This window comes from Nicotiana attenuata, unplaced genomic scaffold (assembly GCF_001879085.1).
Source record: "Nicotiana attenuata strain UT unplaced genomic scaffold, NIATTr2, whole genome shotgun sequence".
NCBI classification, from domain to species: Eukaryota; Viridiplantae; Streptophyta; class Magnoliopsida; order Solanales; family Solanaceae; genus Nicotiana; species Nicotiana attenuata.
In genome coordinates, this window is record NW_017670520.1 from 72533 (window position 1) to 85615 (window position 13083).

The window sequence follows — 13083 nt, forward strand, 5'->3', positions numbered from 1 at the left end:
CATTTTATTAACGAGCCTTTGATAAGTGGCTCCGACATTCCTAAGCCAAAAAGGCATCACATTATAGCAATATGTGCCAAAATTTGTGATAAACGAGTTTTTTTTAATCTTTCGGGTGCATCGTAATACCCGGAATACGCATCAAGAAAACTCATCAATTCATGCCCGGTTGTCGCATCGATCACTTAGTGGATGTCTGGAAACGGAAAGGAATCCTTAGGGCATGCCTTATTTAAATCATTATTAATTATACACATCCAAAATTTATTATTCTTTTTAGGAACAACCACTATGTTCGCTAACCAATCAAGATAATTTACCTCTCGAATTGAACCTATATTCATTAATCGGGTTACCTCTTCTTTGACAAACCTATTCCTGACCTCAGTTATCATCCGTTTCTTTTGCTTTACTAGAGGGAAGTTAGGGTACGAACTTAATTTGTGGACAACTACTTCCAATGGAATACCTATCATATATGAATTAGACCATGCAAAAAAATCAAGATTAATTTTAAGAAAATCAATAAGATTAAGTCTTAGTTCGGGGCTCAATCCCGTTCCAAAATGGAACTTCCTTTCCAAGAATTTTGTGAACAAATAAACTTATTCGAGCTCCGCGCGGTTGACATCATTGCCTCTATTTCTTCCGGTACCTAAAAAGACCTAGGTACCTTATAAAATTCCGATGACTCCTCTTCCCCATAAACTTCAACAAGAATGGAAGCAGGCACCCGTTCCTTAAGTTGCTATTTTCTCGTTCCTTCCGCCTTGCTGTAGGACAAGGTAACTTCATTCGTTTTCCTCGAAGCTGGTTGGTCGTCTCTAATTTGTTTGATCCTATCCGGTGTGGGGAACCTCATCAGTTGATGGTAAGTCGATGTCACAACCTTCATTTCATGAATCCATGGCCTTCCAAGGAACACGTTGTATCCCATATCACCATCCACCACCTCGAACAAAGTATTCTTCATCATGCCTTCTGCATGTGTGGGCAATAGAATCTCCCCTCGAGTTGTTACACTTATTAGGTTAAAGCCGGCCAGGAGCTTTGTTGCCGAACTATATTTCCAGTTAACTTTGCTTATTCCAGAACCCTCAACTAGATTATATTGTCTGAACTACCTGGATCAACCAACACACAATTAATTTCAAAATATAAAATAATAAGTAATATAACTAGAGCATTGATGTTCGGCTGTAATTTCATATTTTAGTACATTATTTACCTTACATTTTATGCGTTTTAATGCTAAACTATATTTTATTTGCGTGTAATGGACTCTATTTTATGTGTAGGTACATTGGAGATGAAATTAGAGTAAAAGGAATATTTAAGGTATAAAACATGCTCGAAAACAGTAGGAAAGAAGAAAGAAAGAATTGAGTAACGGAAAAATGAAGCACCAGGCGAAGCACGCCCGGAAACTCGCGTTAGAGCTGGCGAGGCGAGCCTCTGAGCTCGCGTGGGAGAAGGCGATGCGAGGGGTAAGGCAAGGATGAGCGCGCTTAATGGCTTGCGTCGCACAGTCTGAGGCGAGATGCATCCCGCGTTTTACCTCGCGAGGCACGGTTCATAGCGAGCCTGACCCGGATTTTGAAGGCTTATTTTGTCTCCTTGCTGGACTTGGACTGGGGTTATGTCGTTTAGGTCTTTTCCTACACATAAAAATAGACATTAAACACCAATTTTGGAATGGGGATTCGACCTATGGAGGCAAGAACACACTAGGAGCAAGGCAGAGAATTCTTCTACGAGTTTTTCACTTCCTTCTTCCTATTTCTATTATTGGTTATGAATTCTAGTATTGTAGTTATGCATACTATTACGAATAGCTAATTTGTTATCTAGTTTTTGGATGGAACCCATTGGAGGATGATTTTCCTGTTACCTTAATATACATTTGCTGTAGTTTTTTCTCTATTTGTTCAACTACGTTTATATTGTGGTTGGTTGAAGAGATCTCAATCGACTGTGCATATTTAGTGTGTATTACTGGGAAGATAGTGCATATTTAGGTAGTTATTGAACAACATCACTCCTAACATATATGAGGGATCAATACGAAGAGTTTAAAGGTGGGATTAGAAATAACGAAATCTTGGTGTGATCGGAGTGAGCCGTAACTTAGTGTCAGCTAACGTAATTCGAAAGAATATATCTAGTAATTTTTGGTAGTTACTCGGGAGAGAATTACGACACTCAGAGGGAAGTTATGTTCCAGCATAATATGCATGAAGTTCATACACAGGTGCACCAATCTCCAGTATATTTTGCTGGAACTTTTCGTGTTGAAGCAAAATAGTGGCTATTTTTTAAATAACTTTGCAAACACTGGCTATTTTTCAATTACCAGTCTGAAAACTGGCTAGCCCGTGCTATTTTTACATCATAAAGAGATGTTGGGAAAGAAGACAAAATAGAAAATAAGAATTGCTAAAAAAGAGAACACGCATAATAGAAGTTTGTTGTTTTAGCAGATATTTGAATTTGTGACCTCAGCTGCATTTTGAACTCTCTTGGCCACCGGTCTGCAAGCCTAGCTTGTGTTAAGCGGGTTTAGGTACCATTATATTTAAGTATTTCATATTTTTCCAATAAAATTCACAGGTAAAAATAATTAATTTTTTAGAGGAAGAGGGTTCACTCCCCTTCCTCCTATAAGGTGGGTCGCCCCTGCTTGTGGTTGATGCCATGTTGTTATACATGATCATGACATTCTAGACTAGAGAGGCCACAAATTCAGATCCACCTTGTAAAGTAAATAATAATAGATCCGTTATCATTTCATAGTGCATTCCCAGCTAATTAATTTGGTAAAACTGTTTCATTTGGTGCAGCTAGCTCACCACCAAAACCACTAGATGAAATTTTGATAAAAGTCATTCTATGGGTTACCTACTGCCTACTGGTACCCCCTGAATCTCAACTCATCTTGAAAATTCGGTTGCTTGTCAATCCTGTGTGCTCCCAATACTACTCTCAAAGGGGGACGATAGATGATAAATTGCTGTCACTTATCAATTCTTGTACCAAAAACTGCCCTACTCCAAGATCATTCATGGACAATTTGATAACAAAATTTGAAACAACACATTGTTACATAGGTCCTGTGACAGTTGATAGTCAACTGCACAGCACAGAAGAATCGGATGCGTTACAAAAAGTTATAAAAAAAAAAATTAAAAAAAAATAAGAAAAGGATATGAGAAGAGACGGGGAAAATAGAAAGTTGAGAAGGACAAGCACACAGGAATGACAGCACAATTTGGACCACCGCCTACAAAAAGTTTCCCAATTTCTTCAAACCAAATTTATTTTCTTGATAATTGTGGTTTATGAGTCCAGCCTGATCACACATTAACCATTTCAGCGGGTACCTACTACCTCATACACACACGTACCATGGAGCTCTGTGTGTCAAGGTTTAAAGAACAGAAAAAATCACCTAACGATTTAATTTCTTCAAACCATATTTCGTAACACCAAAAAATCAAAAGTGACCTAATATATAACTGGTAATTGAAAAATATGCCACAAATTCGATTCAAAAGTAATAGAAATTTAGCCACTTTTTCATGTAAAGATATAATCTAAACAAAAACACCCTTAAAAATTCGAAAACATTCCAACATAATATGCTGGAGTTTAGATTTTTTATATACTAGATTCTAGCATAATGTGGTGGAGTTCCAACATAATATGCTGGAAGTGTATACGCAGAAACTCCATAATCCAGTATATGATGCTGTCACTTTTTGTGTTTTAGCTAAAATAGTAACTAATTTTTAATGACTTTGTAAATGCGGAATATTTTTCGATTACCCGTGTGAAAATGGCTAGCCAATGCTATTTTCACAACTAAACTTGCTTGTTAGCTTGCATTACGTGGCCCAATTTGAGTTGTCCAATGCCCCAGAAGAAAGGAGAGACGGGCTAAAACTCATCACTCACGTGCATGCAGTGAGTTGCACTAAATGCATGAAAGAGAAAGAGAAAATAAGATAGAGGAGAGAGAGAGAGGGGGCCCCAAAGTTTCCTGACAAAGCTGATCATGATATACCAGCAAGAGAAATAGAAAAGAAATCACCATAATCTAGCCAACCAAAGAAGAAAATGAAAGCTACACTGCACCTTACAAGAAAAAGAATTGTGCAAGGGAACATGGTAAAAAGTCTCCCTTCTAACACCACCTTTTCCTCTTAACTCTTTTAATCATCTAAGCCCCTCGCGTCCCCCCCTCTCTCTCTCTCTCTCTTTACATCTTCATATGTAAAGGTGTTTGTCTGCCTCACTCCATATGCTTAACTGAGCACTTCTATGTTTCAAATGCTCAGTGGATGAACCAGTAAAAAATCATGTATGAAATTTAAGTAGCATAGACTGCTAATGAGTTGATATGCAAAGTTATCAACCATCCATTTCCCTTTTTCCTAATCATATTTCTCTAGTTTTCAGATTCATTTTTTCAGCCTAGAAATTTCAGGTCCTTTAGTTGCTAGCTCAATCATGTATAGTTTTCCGTATTTTTTCAGGATACAGTAAAGATGGAAGCAGCTGCTCTTTTCAAAGTTGTTGAAGCAGTAAGATTTTGAGATCTTGGGAGTGGACTTGACTACCTCTGTTAGCTTCACAATGCCAGTTCCTCTTGCTCCATATCCTACACCACCAACGCCATTTACACCCCCTGCTAGCGGTACAACATTTTCCATTCACCTATTTCTGCTTGCTAATAATAATAAGACAAATAAGAAGGATGATCAAGCATAAAAATGAGCTAGATATTGATGGTTGTAGTTGGAAGATCAAGAGTTCTTATCTAAATCTCCAACTCTAGAATCCAAATTAAAGTTTAGTTTAGCATTTCTACATGAAGTGTGAAAAAAGAAAAATCAACCAATACTTTCTTGACTAGTAACTTGTTAATTGCTTAATAATTCTGAATTCAACTTCAGCTTTCTGATGAATCAGTCTCACAGAGTTCAGGAAAAGTGACCACTATATAATAATGCCCGACCTTTTTGACTGTAAAATATGGTGACTGACAGGTACACAGAGCCAGCTCGTGTGCTCTGGATGTAGAAATCTTTTACTCTATCCAGTTGGAGCAACATCTGTCTGCTGTGCAGTTTGCAATGCAGTCACAGCAGTACCACCTCCTGGTACATGTTCATTGATTGAACATTCATTTAAATCTTTAAGCTCCTAAAGTTGTATTAGGCTTAAGAAACAGTCCATTTACATGTTTAAACAGGCACTGAGATGGCTCAGTTGGTTTGCGGAGGCTGCCACACATTACTAATGTACATTCGGGGAGCAACAAGCGTGCAGTGTTCTTGTTGTCACACAGTCAATTTAGCTATGGAAGGTAAAGTGATTCTCCAGCTTTTTTAATATATTCCCATATAATATAGTACTATTAATTACATATCCTTGCTAGTACAAGTAAGAATAAAATGGTATTGTCACAGCGAATCAGGTAGCACATGTGAATTGTGGCAACTGCCGCATGCTGTTGATGTACCAATATGGGGCACGATCAGTGAAATGTGCAGTGTGCAATTTTGTGACAGCGGTAGGGGTAAGTATAAAATTCTCTTTAGCATTAAGTCTTTAAGCTTTTATGCTGCAGCCAATGATGAACTAGTATTCTGACACTACCAAAATTCTGCAATTTAAAGCCTAATTACCAGGATTTAATCCTTCTACAACAGGAACAACCTCATTGTTCATCTTGGAAACATGGGACAGAAGATACTGAAATGTTTCTAATCAAGCACCTTATATAACTAACCTTTTCAAAATAGAACACCAACTAGGACCTGCATATAGATTTTGAGCTTACAGAAACAACCAAAGGAATTAAATGTAACCTGTTAAGCTTGTTTCACAAGAGCAGGACTTGACGACCAAACAATTTATTTAAAAAAAAAAAAAAAAAAAAAAAAAAAAAAAAAAAAAAAGAGCATACCCTGTATTTTCTTTATGGAAGAATCATATACCGAAGTTTAACACAAAAACTAAATAATGAGCCTGGGCACCTTTAGGCCTTCCAAGAAAAGAGGCACCACATTTTCATTTTCTTTGCTCCCTTTTCTCGAATATTCAGAATAACTTATGACTAAGCTTCAATGGAGCCACTACAAACATGTATATACATGTTACTCCAACTTTTGTGACCAATTTCTAATTGGCAATTCTGAAGCAGATTAGTAGTTTGCAATAAATATCTCTAATTTGGCACTTCTTATAAAGGTCTAGAAATGTAATTAAAAAAATCTGAAATGCCTGCAAAAAGTTACTGAAATTTAAATCTAGGCAATATTTCTTTTCTCAAGCATTTTTTTTTTTTTCTGTTGATTTCCATTAATCCTACATAGTCCAGTATAACCTGATCCTCGGAAGGAAGTGTTTCCTTTTCTCTTCTTCTCCCTTAAAACAATTACGGAAATAGTACTAGTAATAGTCTTGGCAGCAATAGTGGTGATGGTAGCAATGTGCATATGTACTGTTTCTTACCCTTACTTACCACAGGTCATGTCTGTTCAACTATAAAAGATTAACTACTCCATGGTATTACGTCCATTACGTCCACTATCAATCAGTCAACTATACCTAAATCCCAGATTCGTTAGGACTAGATATATAAATCCTCTGTGTTCATGTGGCTCTACAATATTATTCCACTCTATCCAAAATTTCAGTGCGATGGAATTTAATAAACCTATCAGTACAAGTAGCAATACAACAACAACAACAACGACCTAGTGAAATCCCACTAGTGGGATCTGGGGAGGGTAGTATGTACGCAGACCTTACCCCTACCCCGAAGGAGAGTACAAGTAGCAATGAAACCAGTAATAATTTACTTCCACAAATTTCTTCTATCGAACTGTAGTGTTCTTGTAGATGTACAGTCAGTAATTATTACAGTTACAATCAATGTATGAACATACAAAAAGGTTTTAAAGCATTCCTTAAGTTTTTAAATCTTACTTGACAAAGTGTTCGCTGGATAATACAGGTTTCAACGAGCACAACTGAGCAAAAGCTTAACAGCTAATTTTAAAGCAGCTGAGCCAGTACTACAAACTTCTATGACTGAAGTTGTGTTATGTCTCAGCAGAATTGCAACTACCATCCACCAGAGGAAATTTCTACTTACTACAAGTATAGAGCTACTATAGAGCTATATTTCCCTCGCGTATCTGTAATATGAATAAGCAGTTTTGCAGGTTGGGCCTGCAAAAGGTTTGTATATAATGGTATTGTGTTTGTAAGTCTAGTTGAAAAATCCTGTAAAGTAAAGCCTCCTTTTCACCTACCATCATATCATTTTGATCTTGGGAGGCCTTAAATACAATTTCAAAATGTCTCAATTGAAACAATTCCAAATTGATGCAAAAAAAGCATCCAGATGAAAGTCATCTTATGACTGTAAAATGAACATTCTGGACTAGATTCATATCTACCATAAAAAAGAAACAAAGGGAAGATATCAACATTTCATTCGTCAGTTTTGATCAAGAAATTAAAAATGAGTGTTTAAGATATGACTATTGAATTGCAAGACCTGAATCTCAACATCAGACATCTTAGTTTAACAGAAGAAGATCAATGCCTCCACCGTACTACAAAAAAAGTTGCTGAGGGCTAAAGGAGGTTCAGTACTTTCAATTAGATAGGCAATCCAGCCTGGTTTCCCTCTGCCACTGGTTCCTTTGCTAGAACCCACAGAAACAGAGAGGAGGTATATTTCAAGTTTCATCATCCCATGAAAGCACAAAATTAATGAGAAAATAATTTAAGAAGTCACTTCAATATACACATGTTTTCAGAAATTACCCACTTCAACCACATCATTTAGTTGCTTGTATGAGTTGTCTCCCCTGTCATATCAGTAACCACAAGCTTTCATTACTTTCTTGTCTTTATTGTTAGCCTATGATGCCCTTGTTTTCCCATAATTTTGGATAACATTCACTAATAATGATATCTTCCCTGATATTACCAGAAAAACCGTTGCCGAGATTCCGAAGTAAATGTTGCACCCAGATATTGTGACCACATGCAACTGACACCAACATCTAGTCACATTCATTTCCTTCCACGAATCAGTTGATTGAGGGAGCCACAAAGTTAAGGTGTTAGAAATTTGAACTAGTCACACCGCTAGACAAACCAAATAGGAACTCAACATGCTAACTAGTGCTACTTTTAGCAGTCTGCAAAGATTTTATGACTTTTTGGAATCAGAATGCAGTAAGAAACCTCTTCATGAGGAACATTATGGGAGTCCATATCTATTTTCTTTTCTTAATAACAATAACCACAGACAATATAAGGACATGACCAACCCTGCTAAAAAATTAATCGTACCATTCAAGAAACTAGCTAACATAGTGTGTAGCCTATGGATGTATATCAACACCCAGTCTCTGTCCAAATGAAGATATAAATTTAAAATATCTACTAATACATGATTTCCACATCAATGGGAACTTCAGGACCATTTAGATGAAAATGTTGTGCTTGATTTTCCAGCACATGATAAGACAACAGGAAAACCTTAATTTGTCCATAATATGATCCTTTCACATGGGTGATCTGGGTATTTTGAGCTCTGAAAGCTACACCTTTGATTTTAAAAGAGAATCAAACTAAACAAAATATACCTTTTCATCAAAAATAAAAATGATATCTTCACATAGCATGGAACTGAAATGGTCTGTAGAGGGTTCTTCAGTTTGCCCCTAAGAGATAATCCATGTATAGGCTATGTGCTCAGCCCTTTTCTGAATGAGCAAAGACTAGAGTCAGCACTTCATCATGACAGATGTTCCAGTTGTTTAGTTTTTTGCGATTATGTACTTCGCGAAGTTGTCACCATCTTATCTAATGATGACTAATGGCTCAACTTGTCGATGCAATATAGGGCATATGCAGGTTCAGGTTACATACTTCTTTTTCTTATAAGATAAACTTTATTAAATAAAATGTGAGTGAAAAAAAATAAAAAATGAAAAAGTCCATACCAAGAAGGTAGTGATAGGCAGAAAATGTATACAAAAAGAAGTTGGATATTCCTTCACTAATTTTCTAGACCATCTATGAGAATTAATGATATGCATTTACGTCATATCCCATCTTTTTGCTGTTTACCATTCTTATTCCTTTTGGACAAAAGGATATGCATTTAGTAGATACGGGCGCCTTCCTAAGTTTTCTCCCTTGACAAATGCAAGAGTTTTAAGAAGAAAGAATAAATATCTTAAGATAGTTTACTATCTCAATCTACCAAATCGAAAAAAAAAAAAAAAGATTATATATAGTGGAACGAGATACTGCAATAATTTCTTCATCTAATATATCAAGATGGTGTAAGTGTTTTTCTTAATGACCGAGAAATCCTCGAGGGCCAGTGGCACTCGGTTCGGAACCCCACAATGGGCCTTCCTTTTCAGGATGGCCTGCAAGTTTGGGTTATAATTTTACATCTTGCGACAGTAAGGATGTTAGCTGAACAACCTAAAATATTTCAGCCTTGATGCATGCAGTGGTGCAACGACCATTTTCACTACTTTTTTCAGGAGAATGACTGTGTCACTACACGTTCACTTAAATTTCACAAAGGAGGACTCCACTATCAAATCTGTTTTTGGACTTCACCAAACGTGGTATCCAATACCCTGGTTAAGCTTAATTTTCTGGTGATAGTATAGGCTAATTTCATTTAATGCTTCAGATCAAATGTTATTAGGCAACACAGTATTCGGAAGAAAAGATAAGTCCTTTGCCCTGCATCAGAAATAACCTTTTTTTTTAGTTATTATATTTGCATAATCTATGTTCCGTTCACATGAGTGGTAATAAGTCTGATTCAAGAAGTTTGTTTTGTCGGTCAAACCGCCAAAGGGAAGAACAACATGGGACCTCTGGAGTAAGACAATATAATCTCATAATTTTAAAAGTTTTCCTCCATTAGTTGACCAGAGTTAGGGGTTCAACAATGGCTCCATAATTAGAAAGTACTCTCATTCATTCCCAAGAAAGTGCACCTCATACAGATGTCATTTTCAAAACTTCAAATACATTAAGGGCATAACAAGATGTCATTAAGCAGGCACAAGGAAGAGAACATTAATTTTTATTCATTATACTAACGGTACAAGAGAACAGCCAATCCACTGAGGAAAAGGCAATGGAGAGCATATTACCCCAGATATACAACGAGAGGCAAGAAAATTACACATTTGTTTTTGACTCCACATTGTCTAAACTCTTGACAGGTTATTCATCTCCCATTGCTAATTCCAATGCATAATCATGGAAAAGTGAACCTTAGGAACTTAGAGCAACTTGTATTACTTGTCCTTTCTTACATCATCAGTTTCTGCTTTCTTACATTAATAGGAAATTACAGAAACGTACAACTTACAATAGGTCCTCGAGCAAAATATCTCCCAAATTGAAGCCAATATACCTGAATATACCACATGATGTCAGGTCCGTGGTAGCATAATAGATCAAAACTACACATTGATCTTTTGGCTAAAACTTCAGAGGGGAGTTCTGAAAATAGCTGTCAGTACCTTTTCTGTAAACCCCACCATTTCAACTACAAAAATATCAGCAAAGCTTCATGCTCTACTGATATAATTTTCTATAGAGGTAAAGTTTCCATGAAAATACTACAGGTAATAAGCTAAAATCTCTAAAAAGTTCAAAGAGGAAACATGAATTCCATCTGGTTACTTGAAATACGTAACTTCAGTGTCTCGCGGAAAATAAAGCAGTCAGAAAGGTTAATACATATATTGAAATATGAAAAGTTTGTTGCAGGCTCATCTGAACATCACATCTCGCAAAGAACGTATCCAGAGCAACACACTATAGAAGAAACTGGAAGGCCAAAGAACAAACATGTTGCTGCCTTTTTTCCTTAGCCCTGTCGGAGCTTAATATTTAACTGTTTTCTTGTCCTGTTCAAACAGAGTCACAAACTTGTTTCTGCTTCTTGTCTAGTCCTCTAAGAGATCAATTTTTTCTTTCTAGCCATTCATTTAGAAAATGAATACACTATAATCTGAGCAGTTAATCGCAGTCATTTTTCCTTTTGCTCATCAGCTTAATTTAAGCAATTTATTAGAAAAAATATCAATGTATTATATAGTTATATAAAATGAAAGTCATTTCCTCCACAATTCTTATGCATTGCCATTTCCCGGTGAAATTTGGCGTTCTTAACTAGCTTTGCATCTGCTGCATTTTTTGCATAAATTGAAGCTATAGATTTTTGGTCAGGCTTGATGTGACAAATGCACGGGCTGAGTTGGAATGGCATGAGTTAAAACCAAAACACCTCATTGTTAGTTCTCATAATAAAAGGCCCCACCGTGGATAGGCTAAAAGTAGGTTGGGCTAAAGGGTCCAGGTAATTCATTATTGTTATTTAAGCACTCATTAATTCATTTTTGCTAATCTCATACAGCAACAATTTCTCTATATTTTGTTTTCTTTTTTGAAAAATGTTCTTATCAAAGGAACCACATGCATCCTGCTTCTACAAAAGCGAGGGTAACTGTCTTTTATAAAAAGTGAAAAAGGAAGAAGTTTAGAGGAGTAAAGAATGTGTATTGCACATGACTCTTTGAGGTAGTGTGTCAGCAGGGGCGGACCTAGAGCATACAATATGGGTTTCCGGGAATCCAGTAACTTTTGCGTAGACCCTCTATTTATATTAAGAAATTCACTAAATACTTGTAAATATCTAACTGTGAACCCAGTTATTATTGCATACTAATCTAAAATTACTGTAGGAACCCATAAGCCTCAAATCCTGGATCCGCCTCTGTGTGTCAGTTGCATGGATATGACAAGTATTTTTGCTGATGATTCAAAGGAAAACTTTTGCATTAGGCATGTGCCTGAGATGAAAAACTTGGTGTGCCCTTTGGTTTCAATCTAAGTTGCTCCGACACGGCAGTTAAGATGCCGCACTCGTGCGACATGACACTAGTATGGGTGTGGGTATGGGATCTATGCCGGATGTGGTCAAACAATTTTGGGTACTTTAATCATGACACTGGGTTTGTTGTTGTTGTTGTTGACCGTGACAGACAGAAAAATTCGAGACGAGATACAATTGATTTGATATCAGAACCAAAACTAGGGTAAATTTGAAGAAAATAGCATATTTTATCTAGGAAATCAATCCTTTACTTATCTACAACTTGAGAATAAAAAAGAAATCCATACTTTACAAGTTATACGTTAGTATTATACAAAATTTCTCATAATTTAAAGATATTTTTATATTTTTAATGTTTTTGAATTATTTTTAGCCGGATCCCGGCACCCGCATCCGTACTAGGAACCGTATCGCCGAATTTTAGAATTTACATATGGAAGGATCCGACCTCTAGATCCGCATCCATGTCTGAGCAACTTGAGTTTCAATTGCTTAAGGGCATGAAGTTGAAAAGACAGAAAAACATAAGAAGAAATTGGGACATCGTCAGTAAGTATCCAGAGAGGGTCTTCAACTGTTGATTCCTAACAAAGGTATGAATCTAGTATGCAGCCATATATTTCAACTTGAAGGTCAGATGACGGAAGTCCCACACAAAGAAGTGCATAACCCTACAAATTAAAGCATATTCGATTAATCCTGTCCTGGTAAAAAGGTAGAATAAGACAGGTAAAATGAAGACTCTCACTTCGCTTATATCTAGTTCAAGATACAGGTAAAAAGCCAGGACTTCTTTCAGGTATTAGCAACGCGGACCTCTGCGAAGAGCCGAAGACCCTATACCTCATCTATTAACCTTAACTAATAGGTCTCAATCATTGTGATCCGAGCCAGTATTTTGGCTCATAGGATTTGACAGACTAATGGCTACCATCAGATCTCTTATAAGTCTAACGAAAGAAGAATTAATGACAAGACCAGTTTTTTAGTTGAGAAGATATATAGGGAGTTGAGCATGGAAGGTACATCTCCAAGTCATGGCCAAATAGTTGCAAAGAGGGATTATGAACAAACTGATGAAACATTTCGTCAGTCATCTTGTCATTGAGTAT

General features: G+C 36.6%; 2 protein-coding genes across 4 annotated transcripts in view; one reads left to right on the forward strand and one right to left on the reverse strand.

Moving 5' to 3' along the window:
• The first annotated feature begins 4058 nt into the window (after positions 1-4058).
• LOC109240500 (protein LOL1) lies at positions 4059-7388 on the forward strand. 3 transcript variants are annotated; one of them, XM_019407155.1, is made up of 6 exons: positions 4059-4167; positions 4536-4696; positions 5049-5162; positions 5255-5368; positions 5472-5581; positions 7025-7388. In XM_019407155.1, exons 2-6 carry the CDS (start codon positions 4636-4638, stop codon positions 7061-7063), a joined length of 438 nt encoding a protein of 145 aa, XP_019262700.1. In that variant the 5' UTR covers positions 4059-4167; positions 4536-4635; the 3' UTR covers positions 7064-7388. The 3 variants fall into 3 exon arrangements, with proteins under 3 accessions (XP_019262700.1, XP_019262701.1, XP_019262699.1); XM_019407156.1 differs by lacking the exon at positions 4059-4167 and adding an exon at positions 4174-4360 and having other exon boundaries at positions 4518-4696; XM_019407154.1 differs by lacking the exon at positions 4059-4167 and adding an exon at positions 4174-4360.
• A 5032-nt stretch (positions 7389-12420) lies between these two features.
• Positions 12421-13083, reverse strand: part of LOC109240498 (ferredoxin-2-like) — a gene marked incomplete at its 5' end in the record, with an annotated part of 40236 nt that continues 39573 nt past the window's right edge. The window contains one exon of the mRNA XM_019407153.1: positions 12421-12642. Coding sequence (XP_019262698.1) covers positions 12556-12642 — 87 coding nt within the window. The remainder of the gene's footprint in view (positions 12643-13083) is intronic.